The sequence below is a fragment of the Mus musculus genome, chromosome X (genome assembly GCF_000001635.26).
Source record: "Mus musculus strain C57BL/6J chromosome X, GRCm38.p6 C57BL/6J".
Lineage (NCBI taxonomy): Eukaryota > Metazoa > Chordata > Mammalia > Rodentia > Muridae > Mus > Mus musculus.
Genome location: NC_000086.7, coordinates 31,374,155 through 31,389,510, shown reverse-complemented (window position 1 = coordinate 31,389,510; position 15,356 = coordinate 31,374,155). Strand labels below are relative to the sequence as shown.

Here is a 15,356-nt window from a genome sequence, read left to right as displayed (position 1 = left end):
CCCCAGTACAGGGGAATGCTAGGGCCAGGAAGTGGGAGTGGGTGCGTTGGAGAGCAGGACAGAGGAAGGGTATAGGGGACTTTCTGGATAGCATTTGAAATATAAATGAAAAAATATCAAATAAAAATTTTGTTAAAAAGCAAACAAAAGATTAGAAGGTAGACATAATCAAATCAGGTTTGAAATCAATTATGTTTAAGAAAGAGCACAACAGAAAGAATCAATGAAACTAAGAGTTTATTTAGAAAATCAGTAATATAAACAAATCTTTATCCAAAATAACTAACAGTCAAAGAGTACATCCAAATGAAATAAATCGAACAGACACTGAGAAAATCCAGATAACCATAAGAATATATTTGAAAAACCTGGACTCCAACAAATTGGAAATATCAAAAGAATTAGACAATTACTCTATATATATACCACATGTGTTGATAACATTTTCAAGACAGTGAGAGTGAAATTGAAGAAGATATCAGAATATGATAAGATCTGCTATATTCATGGATTAATAAAAATAGCAAACTAAAAATTACTATCCCGACAAAGCAATCTACAGATTCAGTGTAATTCCCATCAAAATTCCAACACAAAATTTTCACAGATGTTGGAAGGACAAATTGCATCATCAAATGGAAGAACCAAAATTCCAATAGAGCTAAAACAATCCCAAACAACAAAAGAACTGCTGGAAGTATCACTATCCCTGCTTTCAAGTTATAATACAGAGGAAGTATTTCTTGCATGCTGAAGACATATGGATTCTGTTTTTGAATCTAGAATAATAAAAGCAAAATTATATTGACACAAAACCAGACAGATTTATTGAACATGAAACATAATTGTAGACATAGAGAAATCGTTACAATTATGGGCACCTTCTTTTTGATAAAGAAGTCAGAAATACACACTGCAAAAAGGACAACTTTGGCAAATGGTGCTGGTCACAGGAATGCAAATAGATCCACTTAGCATCCTGCACCCCAAAAAAGAAACCCACAAGAAAATCAAAGACCTAAACATAAAACCAGAGACACTGGTGTGATAGAAGAGAAAGTGGTGAATAGCATTGAACTCATTGGCACGGAAGACTTTCTAAGCAGAACACCTTTAGGCCAGGAAGTGAGACTTAAAAAAAAAAAAACTAATAAATGGTACCTCATGAAACAAAAGGGCTTGTGTAAAGCAAAGGACACTATCGCTCCATCAAGAAGGCAGCTTACAGAATTGGAAAATATTTTCACCAACTCCACATCTGATAGAGGACTAATATGCAAACTATATAAAGAACTGAAGATGTCAAGAAAAACAATTCATCCATCTTAAAAATTTGATGTTGATCTAAATAGAATTCTCCAATGAGGAAACTCAAATAGTTGAGAAACACTTAAAGAAATGTTCAACATCCTTAGCCATCTGGGAAATGCAAATTAGAACTACTTTGAGATTTCATTTTACACCTGTCAGTATGGCTAAGATCAACAACGCAAGGGACAGCTCATCCTGGGGATACAGTAAGGGGCACATTCATCAATGGTGGGAGTGAAACTTACACAGGTACTATGAAAGTCTGTGTGATAGTTTCGCTGGAAAATGGGAAAAGATCTACCCAAAATTGAGGTTTGCCACTCTTGGGCACATAGCCAAAGGATACTTCATCCTACCCAAGAGATATTTCCTCAACTGTGCTCACTGCTGCTCTGTTCACAAGAGCCAGAAACCAGAAACAACCTAGATTCCCCTAAAGAGAACATGGATAAAGACTGTCTAGTCTGTTTCCTCCCACTAGCACAGGTTTCTAGCAGCTCCTCTCTTAAAGGTTCACACTGACCACCAGTTCTCCCTGGATGATGATTTAACTGCCTTCCTTGTCAACAATGGTTCTGATCTGGCAAATGCCTGGTTTGCTGGTTATGATGCTCCAGGGCCATCTACCCCTCCATTATGGGGTTGCCCTAGGCACCAGGGCATCACGGTGGGTAAGAGACAGAAGGACACCTTTGTGGGTACTGAGGCCCATTGCAAGAGAGGCATCCTGATCCTGAAGTACCCCCATTGGTCATGACATTGTCACGAACTGGTTCAATATGGAGAAGATCTGGCACCAAACATTCTACAACAAACTGCATGTGGTCCTCCAAAGGAACACTGTGCTGCTCACCATTCCCCCTAGAGCCCTATAGCCAACTGTGAAAAGATGACCCACATGATTTTTGAGACTTATAAAACCACAACCATGTAAGTAGCCATCCAGTCTGTGCTGTTCCTCTAGGCCTCTGGTCATACCACTGCGATTTTGATGGAGCCCAGAGATGGGGTCACACAGAATGTGCACATCTATGAGATAATGTGCATATCTCTGCTCTCCTTGTGCCATCCCGTGTCTGGACCTAGCTGGCCTGTACCTGACAGACTACTACATGAAGTTCATGACCACATGTGGCTATAGTTCACCAAAAAGCTGGGAGGGAAATCATGCCTAATATCAGAGAGAAGCTGTGCTATGTTGCCTTAGACTTCCAGCAAGAGATGGCCACTGATGTGTTCTCTTCCTCAGCAGACAAGAGCTATAAGCATCCAGGTCATCACTATTGTCAATAAGCAGTTCTGCTGCCCTTAGGCTTTTGTTTAGCCTTCCTTCTTGGGTAATGGAATCCTGTGGCAACCACGAAACAACATTTAATTCCATCATGAAGTGTGACATTGACATTCTGTACATGTATAAATAATATTCAGATTTCTATAATCTCCCTAACCTATCTAGACTCCTGCCCACTTCTACAAACCTTTTAATCCCCCTAGTTCTGTTTCAGACATTGGTTTTGTTTGTTTGTGTTTGAGAATCCTAGAGTTTAACTAGGATTATCAGTATGACCATGAGCTCAAAACTCTTTCTTGGAGGCCAGATGCAGGACACTGGATCTGGATCACTGGATGTATGGAAGATAACGATTCTCTCTCCCTCAGAACCCACCAATATTTCACCAAAGGAGGGAAAAGTTGAAAGAGTCCTTCCCTGGCCCATTATTTACTGTGAGGAGGTTTTAGTCATGGGTAGACTTTACATATACTCACAGGTGTTGGGAAGTTGTGACTGCACTGGTGGTCCTGTAGTGAAGAAAACAGATTCCATAGCCCTCCTCTTTATGGTCCAGTTTTTATATATTTTCTGCTCCTTTTTTTTTCCTCTGAGGATCCATGAGGGTTCATGCCTAAACAAGATAGTAATACCATTCAGCCATCTCTTATTATCGTGCTTTGAGCAGTTATGCATATTATTCCTCACTGTAGTTTATTGCGAAAAGGGCTTCTCTGAATGAATCTTGAAGTAGAATTTCCCCTAGATATAAACATAGATACTTAGAAGGGAGCTTGACACCTTGAGACTTTACATAAACAACAGGAATAAATTCTCCCCTAGGGCCAAAGGCATTTTCTATCCTCCTGTGGAACTGGCCTCAAATCTAATCACAGATACACTGGCTATCCCTATAACAGTGATGTCACTATTGTGTAGCTGGACACATCTTTCTTGGCAGATTGGTATTGTACATCATAAGGTTCATATCTGGGTAACTCTGTTGATGCCATTACTCTGCCAGCATCCTGAATAGCACAATCCAGAACTATGAAAGCTAACTAGATGGAAGGAAGTTTTCAGTTACATGCCAGCTCAATTTCTCTATATTTTACAACCACGATGTGGTTTGTCTTTTGTAGCAGGGTCTTATCATATATTCATGGTAGGCAAACAGAAAGAGTGTGAAGAACCTGTATTATTTTCAAGATTTCTGGGAACTTCCTGAACATACCTGGCATTGGGATTTTTTTTTTCGCTTGATTTTCAGCAGCAGTATTATGTAGACATACAGGCCATCTACCAGCTAAATATGTGTCTTTTGAGACTTTATCAATTTTATTATAAACAGTAAGTTTCCATGTGGATTTTCAAGTATATCCTTAGCTTTGTTTATCCCCTCATCCCACCAGCTTTTCTACCATATCTCTACTTAAATTTTCCTCATAGGTTGAATATTCATATTAGTGATTGTACAAGTAATGCGCTTATGAGAGGACAAACACTTTCACAACTTAAGCATTTCTGGGAATCTATTAGAGAAAAAAAGAATCAATATAATAATCTATCAAAAGGAGGTGGCCCTTGAGTGGGGTAAAACGCTCATGTTGCAACTGCAAGCCAATACTGATACTGACACTGTCAGGATCATACTTCCTAGTAACATTTATTGTGGTGAAACCTTCACTCTTCTCACAGATTATTCTTGTGATATCATCTAGGCATGACTAAAAGCAAACAAATTAAGGAATGTGACTTTTTATTACCCTTGAAACTATTATGAACTTAAGATTTCTGATTTCTTTGGAAAGTCGGGTACATTATATGGTGATTCTCTGGGAGAGAAAGATTAAATGATGTTTTGCTAAGGCAGACACTGGTGAAAGGATGCTTTGATACTGAAGATGCACATGAAAGAAGGTTTGGCTGAGGCCAACACATGGGTGACAGGATGATTTGCTGAAGTAGACACAATTGGGAGGATGTTTTACAGAGGGAGATACAGGTTAGAAGATGTTTTGTTAAGACAGACTTGTGAGAGGAGAGGTGGTGTTAAGAAAGAATATAACTATGACCTCACAGACACTTGGAGGAGTGTCTTGCATTGGTTCACCTTGCTCTGCCTCGATAGACTTTGCTGGCCAGGCTCTGGGAATGGATTGCCAGCACAGAGGAATAAAAAGAAATATTTAAACATTAGACTTGGCTTCTTACAGATTGCAATTTATTAACAGTAAGGAGTCCATATAAAGTTAATATGTAAATGCAAATCAGTAAAACAAAACCATAAAACACGCATACATATGCAAGTTAAACAAATAACTAGATTTATAAGGAACTTTTAGAAATATATATATATATATATATATATATATATATATATATATATATATGCAAAGCATACACAGAAATTGTTGATATAGGCATACAACTACTTGCATGAAATACTTCTCATTAATCCTAATCAAAAGAGGCTAACAATAAAATTAGCAATAACAATGTTTACTGTTTATATTGGCAAAAGCAGTTAGTAAGTGCTTATCTCAAATACTACAGACATTTGAGTGCTCATAGTCAAGGGTCAAGGGTTGGAATATGTACAATCTTAAACACACATCAGGATGAATTTGGCCTGGTTGTTCTCTTTACGGAAAAGAAAATTCAGCTGGCAAGGTTGAAAAACTAGGTGAACGAGGTTCTCCAGTTTGATGGAGGTCATCTTCAGCAAAATAGTGTGGCCCACTTAGAAATAGTGGGAGAAGGGAGAGGTGAGGGGAAAGGAGGAGCAGAATGGGAAAAGGAAAGGAAGAAGGAATTTAGGAATAATGGAAGGGAGGGAGGAAGGGAGATGGGAGGATGGTGGGGCAAATGTGCACGGGAGGAAGGGGAAGGAGGAGGGAGAGGGAGGGGTTGCTATCAGGAGGCGGGGCCTGTGCTCAGGCAACACACATGTGGACAATGAAGAATGCCCTGCCTTCTCTGTGACGTCAGAATCTGTAGTAGAGAAACCCAGAGAAGTCTAGGCAGGACTGGCAGACTACAGCAATGCCTCAACCAAGAAGCCTCTGCGAGAGCTTGTTCTAGGAATTTTCATCAATGGGGCTTTTAGTCAGCAGGGTCTTGAGATGCAGGGATTCCAGTCTGTTACAGCCACAGCCAGAAGCCATAGCCGGAGCCAGCTACATTCCTGGCAGTCGCAAGCGAAAAAGAAACAGTTTGGAGGAGTTGGCAACAAGTTCTAATGTTCATGGACCTCAAAACCAGGGAATGTATCCACATCAAGTTCTCAACTACATCTACTGGAAAAGGGTTAAGATCTCATCTAATGATGCTTATCAAAACTTATTTTTGGACGGGCATGATAGCGACATTAAAATCCGTGCTCTGGGAAAAACATGGTGTTTACACAAAGTATTTTTATGTCAGTCAGTCTACTTTGCTAACATTCTCAAAGGTACTTGGAGAGAATCACACCATGGTGTTATAAATCTGATCATTAAGAATGAGGATATTGATACCCGATCTCTGCATTTTGTGTTTGGTGCTTTGTACACGGATGCGGATTTGTCAATAACACCTCTGGAAGTTCCTCAAGTTTTGGCAGCAGCATGCCTGCTTCGGGTGGATCGAGTAATTCAGCAGTGTGAAGGAATCATGAAAGAAACTATCAACAGGAACACTGTGTGCTCCTATTATTTGGCAGCAGAAACCTATAGATTAAAAGCTGTAAAGATGAGATGCTTTGAATGGCTTCTTTGCAATTTGATGGTACATCCAAGTGTGGCACTTTACAAGGAAGTAGACTTGAAGTTGATGTATCTTCTAGCACTGTCTTCTGACTTACTAGTCATGCAAAAGGAGATTGATGTATATACCACACTAAAAATATGGATGTTCCTTTATCTTAATCCATGCTGGAACGGAACCTTGAAACAGCTTTTACAACACGCAAACAACTGGCTTTCCACCCACATGGCATATGTTGATAACATCAGTTTTCTTGAAAGTGAAGAAGGACTAATATTTCAACCAGTGTTTAAAAAGCTGAGATTTCAGCACATTATCTGTGACTTGACTTCCACAACTATTCTTGAACAAGATCGACTAATACCTATGGCATGGTTGTCACCCATTTACAAACAACAGTGGTTGACTTTGCTGCGAACACAAGAATATGGGGTAATTGGACCACAAGTTATCAATGAACAAGAACTTGAAGAATGCACCATGAGGTGTGGTACAATGATCCCCAAGGATGGAAGATATACTTGGAAGTGGTCAGTTGGACGACTTGGCTTTCCTTTACGTGTGACCTTTACCAGGCAGTGTGTAATTTTAAGGCAACGGTGTCAGAGGTGTGATGGTTCTGCTTGCCACAACCATATCCGAAATGTCATATTCAGAATAACTTTGGTGTGTTTTGATTCCAACAAAAGAGTAACTTTCAGAAAGACAACAGGTTATAAAATCCTCACCTTTGAATATAAGGAGGAGCAAATTGTAATGAAATTGGATAGTGATGTTCTAACCTTCCCTATGTGTATATTCTGCAATTTCCTTTTTGTAAACCTAGGAAATGCAGAAAACAAGTAATCTTATCAATTATTAGACTGTAAGCATTTTACAAGTATTGAATGGTTCATTTAATATGAAGGCTGTGTAATGACTACAGTGAAGAAGACCAAAAACAAATTCAATATTCTTTGGAGTCTAGTACCACCAGAAGTGACTGCTTCCCTCCATCACCTTATTTCCATGTATTTCTGAAGAAAACCTTTACTTCCAACAAAGTATTTGTCAAATCAAATAAACCTAATCTTCTGATTTAAATTTACCATCGAGATCCAAGCTTGGAATGGAAATAAGAGACTATATTTGCAAGGTAAAACATCTCAATCAATTTGTTAAGTAGATTTGGCCCTAGCTAAAATTGAGACAAAATAAAATCATGCCATTGTTGAAACTGTTGTGAACCAATGCATTCATTATGACATTATTATAAGACGTAAATCATTGGTTAAAAGGGAATATTTGAGATTACTCTCTGTGTGGGCTTTCAAATAACTAAATAATGTCGTTTGTGTTCGGAAAACATTTACTGCTGACTATGTCTAACTAACTATATATGCACACATACAGACATTTATCTTATACTTAAAGTTCATGCCCTATCCTGGATAAGCAAGGGAATTATATATGCAATATATTTACATAGAACTATATATACTTATGTAATATATTTATGTATTGATGTAAGGGTAAATACCAAGAATCCAATTTTTGAAAGGGATAAACAAGATAGGAAATGGAAAATAGGCCTTCATGATACCTATCATTTGCTATCAAGGTATGAGCTGTATCATAGTATACTGATCAATTTCTCTGCCTTAATTTCTTTTACTGTTGCAGTGATTTTATGTTTTTAAAAAGACCTTATGAAATCACCTTAGGGGCAACAGTTTCAATTATCTCAGACTTTGAGTCTCTAGGCTTCTGCGGCAGGAGGTTGAAGAAACTGGTCACATCACACCTACAGTAGAAAGAGATCACCTTAATGCAAGTACATCAATAACTTTCTCCGTTGTGTAGAGTTCAAGACTAGAGTCAAGGAATAGTGCCACCCCGGATAGGTAGGTCTTCCCAAGTCACTTTATGCAATCAAGATAACCTCCAACAGGCATTCCCAGAGCCTGGACTCTCACATGATTGTAGATGCTGTCACAATTCTTCCTCTTGTCAACATGATACAGGAACACACCACTTTTAAGCCATAACCTAACAACCTTTGGTCTTCATAGGTTCACAACCATGGCATGGTACAAAATTCACTGTATCCAACTTTGAAAGTCCCATAAATAGTTCCCTTGTTCAATGTGGCTGGTTCTGTGCCAATGCCATGATGATTTTACTACTATAGCTTTGTAGTCTAATTTGAACTGGGAATGGAGTCCCCAGTTGTTCCTTTTTAATTCAGGATCGTTTTAGCTATCCTGAGTTTTCATTTTATTTTCTAGATGAAGCTGAGAGTTGTCCTTTCAAGGTCTTTACCTTATTTCTCTTGGTTACTAGGCCTCATGTGCTCATGATGCCTCCTAAGTTGACTAGGCTTCACCTATGTCTACTAGTACTCACATGTACACCATGGCTCATATGGATATTCCAGTTACCCACCATTACTGGGCCTCCCATGCATGCCAGGTACTGAAAAAGCCTTTCAGTCCTTCCAGGCTAAGGAAGCTAGAAACGTTTACCACATCTCCAGTGTTTACCAACCCTCTCATACTCACACAGCCACCAGGGTACTAGGATCCACCTGATTACAAAGCCTTCCATACTCTCCAGGCCTCCCTTGGTTAATGGCACTCACTTGCTTGCCAGGCCTCACATGATTACTAGGCCTCACTTGGCTACTAGGCCTCAAGTGGTTTCTAGGTTTTTCATGGTTTTGAGAGCTTCCATGTATACTAAGCTGCTCATACTAACCAGGCTTCCCCTGTACACCTGGCCTAACCTGCCATCCAAGACTCTATTAGTTACTGGATCTCCAATGCTTCCTGTGCATTTTATGCTTGCTTACCAGGCCTCTCACATTTACATAACTCACATCCTTACTAGTCCTTCCAAGATTTTCAGGTCTTTCTTTGTTACTAGGTCTTCCATAGTTAGTAGTACATCCCGTTCTTGCTCAGCTAATCATGCTGTCCATGCCTCCTAAGTTTCCCAGGCCTCCGTGGCATTCAACTTTGCCAAATAGTTCTAGACCTCCCATGCTTTCCCTATCTTCCATGAGTTCTAGCATTTCTGTGTTTACTAGGCCTCCTAATTCTGACTAAGCTTCTCTTGCTCACTGAGCCTCCTAACTTTTTCAAGAATCTCAAGCTAACCAGACCTTTTGTGTCCATCAGATACCCTATTTGTACTAGGTCTCCTATGTTTCCAGGTCTTCTCTAGGTTCTAGGACTCTCCTGCTTACTAGGCTTCCCCATGCTTGGATCCATCTCATCCTTGGCAGTCCTTTTCCAGCCCTCACAGGCTTAACACTCCTCTGATGTATTTTCACACCTCCCAATCCTTCTAGACCTCCAGGGCTTTCCCCATCATTTTTGGATTCTAGCATCCCCAGGCTTAGTAACCCTGTCCTTATTCACCATGCTTCTAATGCTTATCACACCTCCTAAGCTTTCCAGGTTCCAGGGCTTAGCAAGCCGCAAGTTTTTCTCAGAAAGCCCATGCATCCCAGGTCACTCAAATTTAACAGGTATTCCAGGGAGCCATAACCTGCTTGGTCACAAGGCCTTCCATATTCTCTAGGCCTCCCTAAGTTACTAGACCTCATTTGTGTACCAGACCTCACATTTATATTAGACTTCATTTGGCTTCTGTGCTTTATAAGACTCTAATCATTATTGAGACCTTCTATGTGTACTGAGATACTCATATTACCCAGCATTCCCATGTACATCTGGCCTAACAGGCCAAGTAGGACTCTGATGTTTGCCAGGTCTCCCAAGCTTCCCCCCCACATCTTATGCTCAGCAGCATAAGATGTTTATCCAGACCTCACATCCTTATTTGTTCTTCCAATATTTCCAGGCGTTTCTATGGTTCTAGAATTCCCATGGTCCCTAGGCCTTCCAATTGCTGCCAGGATACTCAAGAATTCCAGGCCTCCTAAGATTCCCAAGCCCCTTAAGAATACCCGGTTTCCAATGGTTATCAGACCTCCCATCCTTAATAGGCCTCCCATGCTTTCCAGGTCTTCCTAGGCTTCTAAGACTCCCATGCTTACTAGACCTCCCCACATTGGAGGTTGCTCATCCTTATCAAGCCTGCTGACATTTCCAGGCCTCTCAGGCTTACTGGGCCTGCCATGTTTATAAGACTTGCCATCCTTACCAGTCCTTCCATAATTTTCAGGTCTTCCATGGGTTCTGGGAATCTCATATATCCCAGGCTTCCCAATGCTTATAGGCTGCTCATGCTTACCAGACCACCTAAGATTTCCAGGCCTCCCAGGTATGACAGGCCAAAGAAGTTTTTTTCAGACGTTCCATACTTTCTAATCCTTCCATGCTTTTCAGTGTCCTTGGGTTCTAGGACAGCCATGCGTCTTGGGACTGCCCATGAACACCAGGCTTTCTGGCTTAATAGGATTACCAGGTCTTCCATATTATAGAAACTCTCATACTTAAAAGATTTCCCATGCTTTCCAGGTATTCCTTGGTTTATGTTTCCCATGATTACTAGGTCTGTCCATGAGAGCCAGTCAACTAAAACTTACCATGTTTTCTTTTTTTGCAATTGTATTGCTCTTTATTTTTTATATAATTTAAATATAAATCACATTTTTGTTCCTTTAGGATAATGAAGTTTGTATTTTCTATTATATATATATATATATTACATTTCAAATGTTATCCCCTTTCCTAGTTTCCCCTCCAAAAATCCACTATCCTCTCCCACCTCCCCCCGCTCCCCAAACCAAACACTCTCATTCCTGGTCCTGGCATTCTCCTATATAGGGGCGTAGAGCCTTCACAGGATCAAGGGCTTCTTCTACCATTGATGACAGATTAGGCCATCTTCTGCTACAAATATAGATAGAGCCACAAGTTCCACCATGTGTTTTCTTTGAATGGTGATATAGCTCCAAGGAGCTCTAAGGGTAATTGTTAGTTCATATTGATGTCCCTTCTATGGGGCTTCATTCCCCTTCAGCTCCTTGGATACTTTCTCTGGCTCCTTCATTGGGGACCTTGTGCTCCCTCCAATGGATGACAGTGAGCATCCACTACTGTATTTGCCAGGCACTGGCTAGAGCCTCACAGCAGACAGCTATATTCGGATCTTGTCAGCTAAATCTTGCTGGCATATGCAATAGTGTCTCGGTTTGGTGGTTGTATATGGGAGGGATCCCTGGGTAAGGCAGTCTCTGGATGTTCCTTCCTTCCATCTCAGCTACAATCTCCATCTTTATAACTCATTCAATGGGTAATTTGTTCGCCATTCTAAGAAGGAACCAAGTATCCACACTTTGGTCTTCTTTCTTCTCAAATTTATGTTTTTTACAAATTGTATTTTGGATATTTTAAGTTTCTGGGCTAATATCCACTTATCAGTGAGTGCATATCATGTGTGTTCATTTTTGATTCGGTTACCTCATTCAAGATGATATCCTCAAGATCCATCTATTTGCCTAAGAATTTGATAAATTCATTGTTTTTAATTGCTGAGTATTACTCCATTGTGTAAATGTACCACATTCTCTGTCTCCAATCCTATGTTGAGTGACATCTGGGTTCTTTCCAGCTTCTGGCTATTATAAATAAGGCTGCTATGAAACATAGTGGAGCATGTGTTCTTGTTACAAGTAGGAATATCTTCTAGGTGTATGCCCAGGAGAGGTATTGCTGGATCTTCTTGTAGTACTATGTCCAGTTGTCTGAGGAACAGCCACACTGATTTCCAGAGTAGTTGTAAAAGCTTGCAATCCCACCAGCAATGGAGGAGTGTTCCTCTTTCTCCACATCCTTGACAGCATTTGCTGTCATCTGAATTTTTGATATTAGCCATTCTGACTGGTGTGAGGTTTAATCTCAGGGTTGTTTTGATTTGCATTTCCCTGATGATTAAGGATGTTGAACATTTTTCATGTTTTTCTCAGCCATTCAGTATTCCTCAGTTGAGAATTCTTTGTTTATCTCTGTACCCCATTTTTAATGGGATTATTTGATTTTCTGGAGTCCAGATTCTTGAGTTTTTTGTATATATTGGATATTAGTCACCTATCAGATTTAGGATTGGTAAAGACCCTTTCCCAATCTGTTGGTGGGTTTTTTGTCTTACTAACAGTGTCTTTTTCTTACAGAAGTTTGCAATTTTATGAGGTCCCACTTGTCAATTATTGATCTTACAGAAAAAAAGCATGGCTGTTCTGTTCAGGAATTTTTTCCTCCGTTCCCATCCATATCTTTAAAGATTTTCCCCACTTTCTACTCTATAAGTTTCAGAGTCTCTGCTTTTATGGGGAAGTCCTTGATCCACTTAGATTTGAGGTTTGTACAAGGAGATAAAAATGGGTCAATTCTCATTCTTCTACATGATAACCTATAGATGTTCCAACACCATTTGTTGAAAATGCTGACTTTTTCCCACTGGATGGTCTTAGCTCCCTTGTCAATACTCAAGTGTGTGGATTCATTTCTGGGTCTTCTACTCTATTCCATTGATCTACCCGGCTTTTGCTGTACTAGTACCATGTAGTTTTTATCACAATTGCTCTGTAATACAGCTTGAGTTCAGGCATAGTGATTCCACCAGAGGTTCTTTAATTGTTGAGAATACTTTTTGTTATCCTAGATTTTTGTTGTTGTTGTTATTCCAGATGAATTTGCAAATTGCCCTTTCTAACTTAGTGAAGAACTGAGTTGGAATTTTGATGGGGATTGCATTGAATCATTAGATTGCCTTCAGCAAGATAGTCATTTTTACTATATTAATCCTGCCAATCCATGAGTATGGGCGATCATTACATCTTCTGAGATCTTCTTTGATTTCTTTCTTCAGAGACCTGAAGATCTTATCATAGAGATCTTTTACTGCCTTAGTTAGAGTCACACTACGGTATTTGATATTATTTGTGACTATTATGAAAGGTATTGTTTCCTTAATTTCTTTTTCAGGCTGTTTATCCTTTATGTAGAGAAAGACCACTGATTTTTGAGTTAATTTTATATCCAGCTACTACACTGAAACTGTTTATCAGGTTTAGAAGTTCTCTGGTGGAATTTTTAGGGCCACTTATGTATATTATCATATCATTTACAAATAGTGATATTTTGACTTCTTCCTTTCCAATTTGTATCCCCTTTATATCCTTTGTTGTCTAATTGCTCTGGCTAGGATTTCAAGTACTATATTGAATAGGTAGGAAAAAAGTGGGCAGCCTTGTCTCATTCCTGATTTTAGTGGGATTGTGTCAAGTTTCTCTCCATTTAGTTTAATGTTGGGTTTGGATTGCTGTATATTGCTTTTATTATGTTCAGGTATGGGCCTTGAATTCCTGATCTTTCAAAGACATTAATCATGAAGGGGTGTTGGATTTTGTCAAATGGTTTGTCAGCATCTAACAAAATGATCATGTGATTTTTGTCTTTGAGTTTGTTTATATAGTGGATTATGCTGATGGATATCCATATATTATACCATCGCTGCATCCCTGGGATGAAGAGTACCTAATCATGATGAATGATCATCCACCATATTGATGTGTTATTGTATTCGGTTTGCAAGGATTTTATGGAGTATTTTTGCATTGATATTCATAAGGGAAATTGGTCTGACGTTCACTTTCTTTGTTGGGTCTAGTTATCAGAGTAATTGTGGCTTCATATAATGAATGGGTTAGAATACCTTGTGTTTCATTTTTGTGAAATACTATGAGGAGAATTGGAATTAAGTCTTCTTTGATGATTATGAAGTGCCACTCCTTGTCTTTTTTGATAACTTTGGGTTGGAAATCGATTTTATTCAATATTAGAATGGCTACTCCAGCTTGTTTCTTCAGACTGATTTCTTGGAAAATTTGTTTTCCAGCCTTTTTCTCTGACTTACCATGCCTTCTAATTTTGTACTTCTCATAGGCTTACCAGGTCTCCCATGTATATCAGACCACCCATCCATAGTAAGGAAGACTTCAGATTTGGCTAGGCTGTAGATAATGTATTTTATGCTGCACCTTCTCAGTATGAGCTCCTGGTTTTCAACACTGTATCAAGTATTACCACAGAAACAGTGCATATGTATTTTTATTTGATCTCCCTTCATTCCCATGCCATTGGAAGCAGACTTCCAAAAAAAATCATCTTTGATGATTTCTCTTTCAACTATATCACCCCTACTTGACGATTTGCACTCCCTTAGATACCATGTGCTAGAGATTTGCAATCAGAATCAATAATCCTGGTGATGGTAATAAGATCCTATCCAGGATTTAAAGGTTTGTACATTATGAATAGATATTACATAGCAAAGTATGAAATATAAAAATAAGTATACTTTTGTGTTGATTTGAATAGGATCAAATAGATATAATCTCTTATGTATTATGTGGAAGCAGTACCTATCAATAAAATGCCTATGGTCAATGAGCTGAGGCATGATTGGAAGGTGTGACATCTGGATGGGAGAGCTAAGATTCTGGAAAATTGTCAGGACTGAAAGATTTGTCACAATCACTGAAGGAAACATTCCTATGAAAATGAGGAGAGGTAACCAAACACTTGGTTTGGCTTAGAATACAATAAATGGATAGTTAAGTTATGAGCTATTTGGTGATCATGCCAAAGCTTCTGGTCTAGGCACTTATTCAGAAATAATTCAGTTTCAAGAGTTGTTACTCTCAGAACAAAGGAGAAAGGTTCATCTCTACAGGAATAGCCCCAATAGTCTCATCTGATTGAATACTTGGTCGTTAAGGACTGTTACTATTAGAAAGTATGTTGGAGTAGGAGTGGACTTGTTGAAGGAAGTATGTCACTGTCAGGACAATCTTTAATGTCTCCTATACCCTAGCTATGTCAGGTGTGGCATGCAATCTTCTTCTGCTGCCTGTGGATCAAGATTTTCCAGCTACTTCTCCAAATTCACACCTGCCTGCACACAGCCATGCGTCCCACCATGACAATAATTAATTAAACTGCTGAAACTGTGAGTCAGTCGCAATTAAATATTTTCCTTTATAAAAACTTCCTTGGAGCTCGGTTTTGGTAGTGCA

General features: G+C 39.2%; 1 protein-coding gene and 1 pseudogene across 1 annotated transcript; both read left to right on the top strand.

Moving 5' to 3' along the window:
• Positions 1,847–2,714, top strand: Gm17862 (predicted gene, 17862; annotated as a pseudogene).
• Btbd35f19 (BTB domain containing 35, family member 19) lies at positions 5,590–7,573 on the top strand. The gene has a single exon (XM_001474927.6). The coding sequence runs from the start codon at positions 5,678–5,680 to the stop codon at positions 7,172–7,174; it is 1,497 nt and encodes a 498-aa protein (XP_001474977.1). The 5' UTR covers positions 5,590–5,677; the 3' UTR covers positions 7,175–7,573.
• The last annotated feature ends 7,783 nt before the right edge of the window (positions 7,574–15,356 follow it).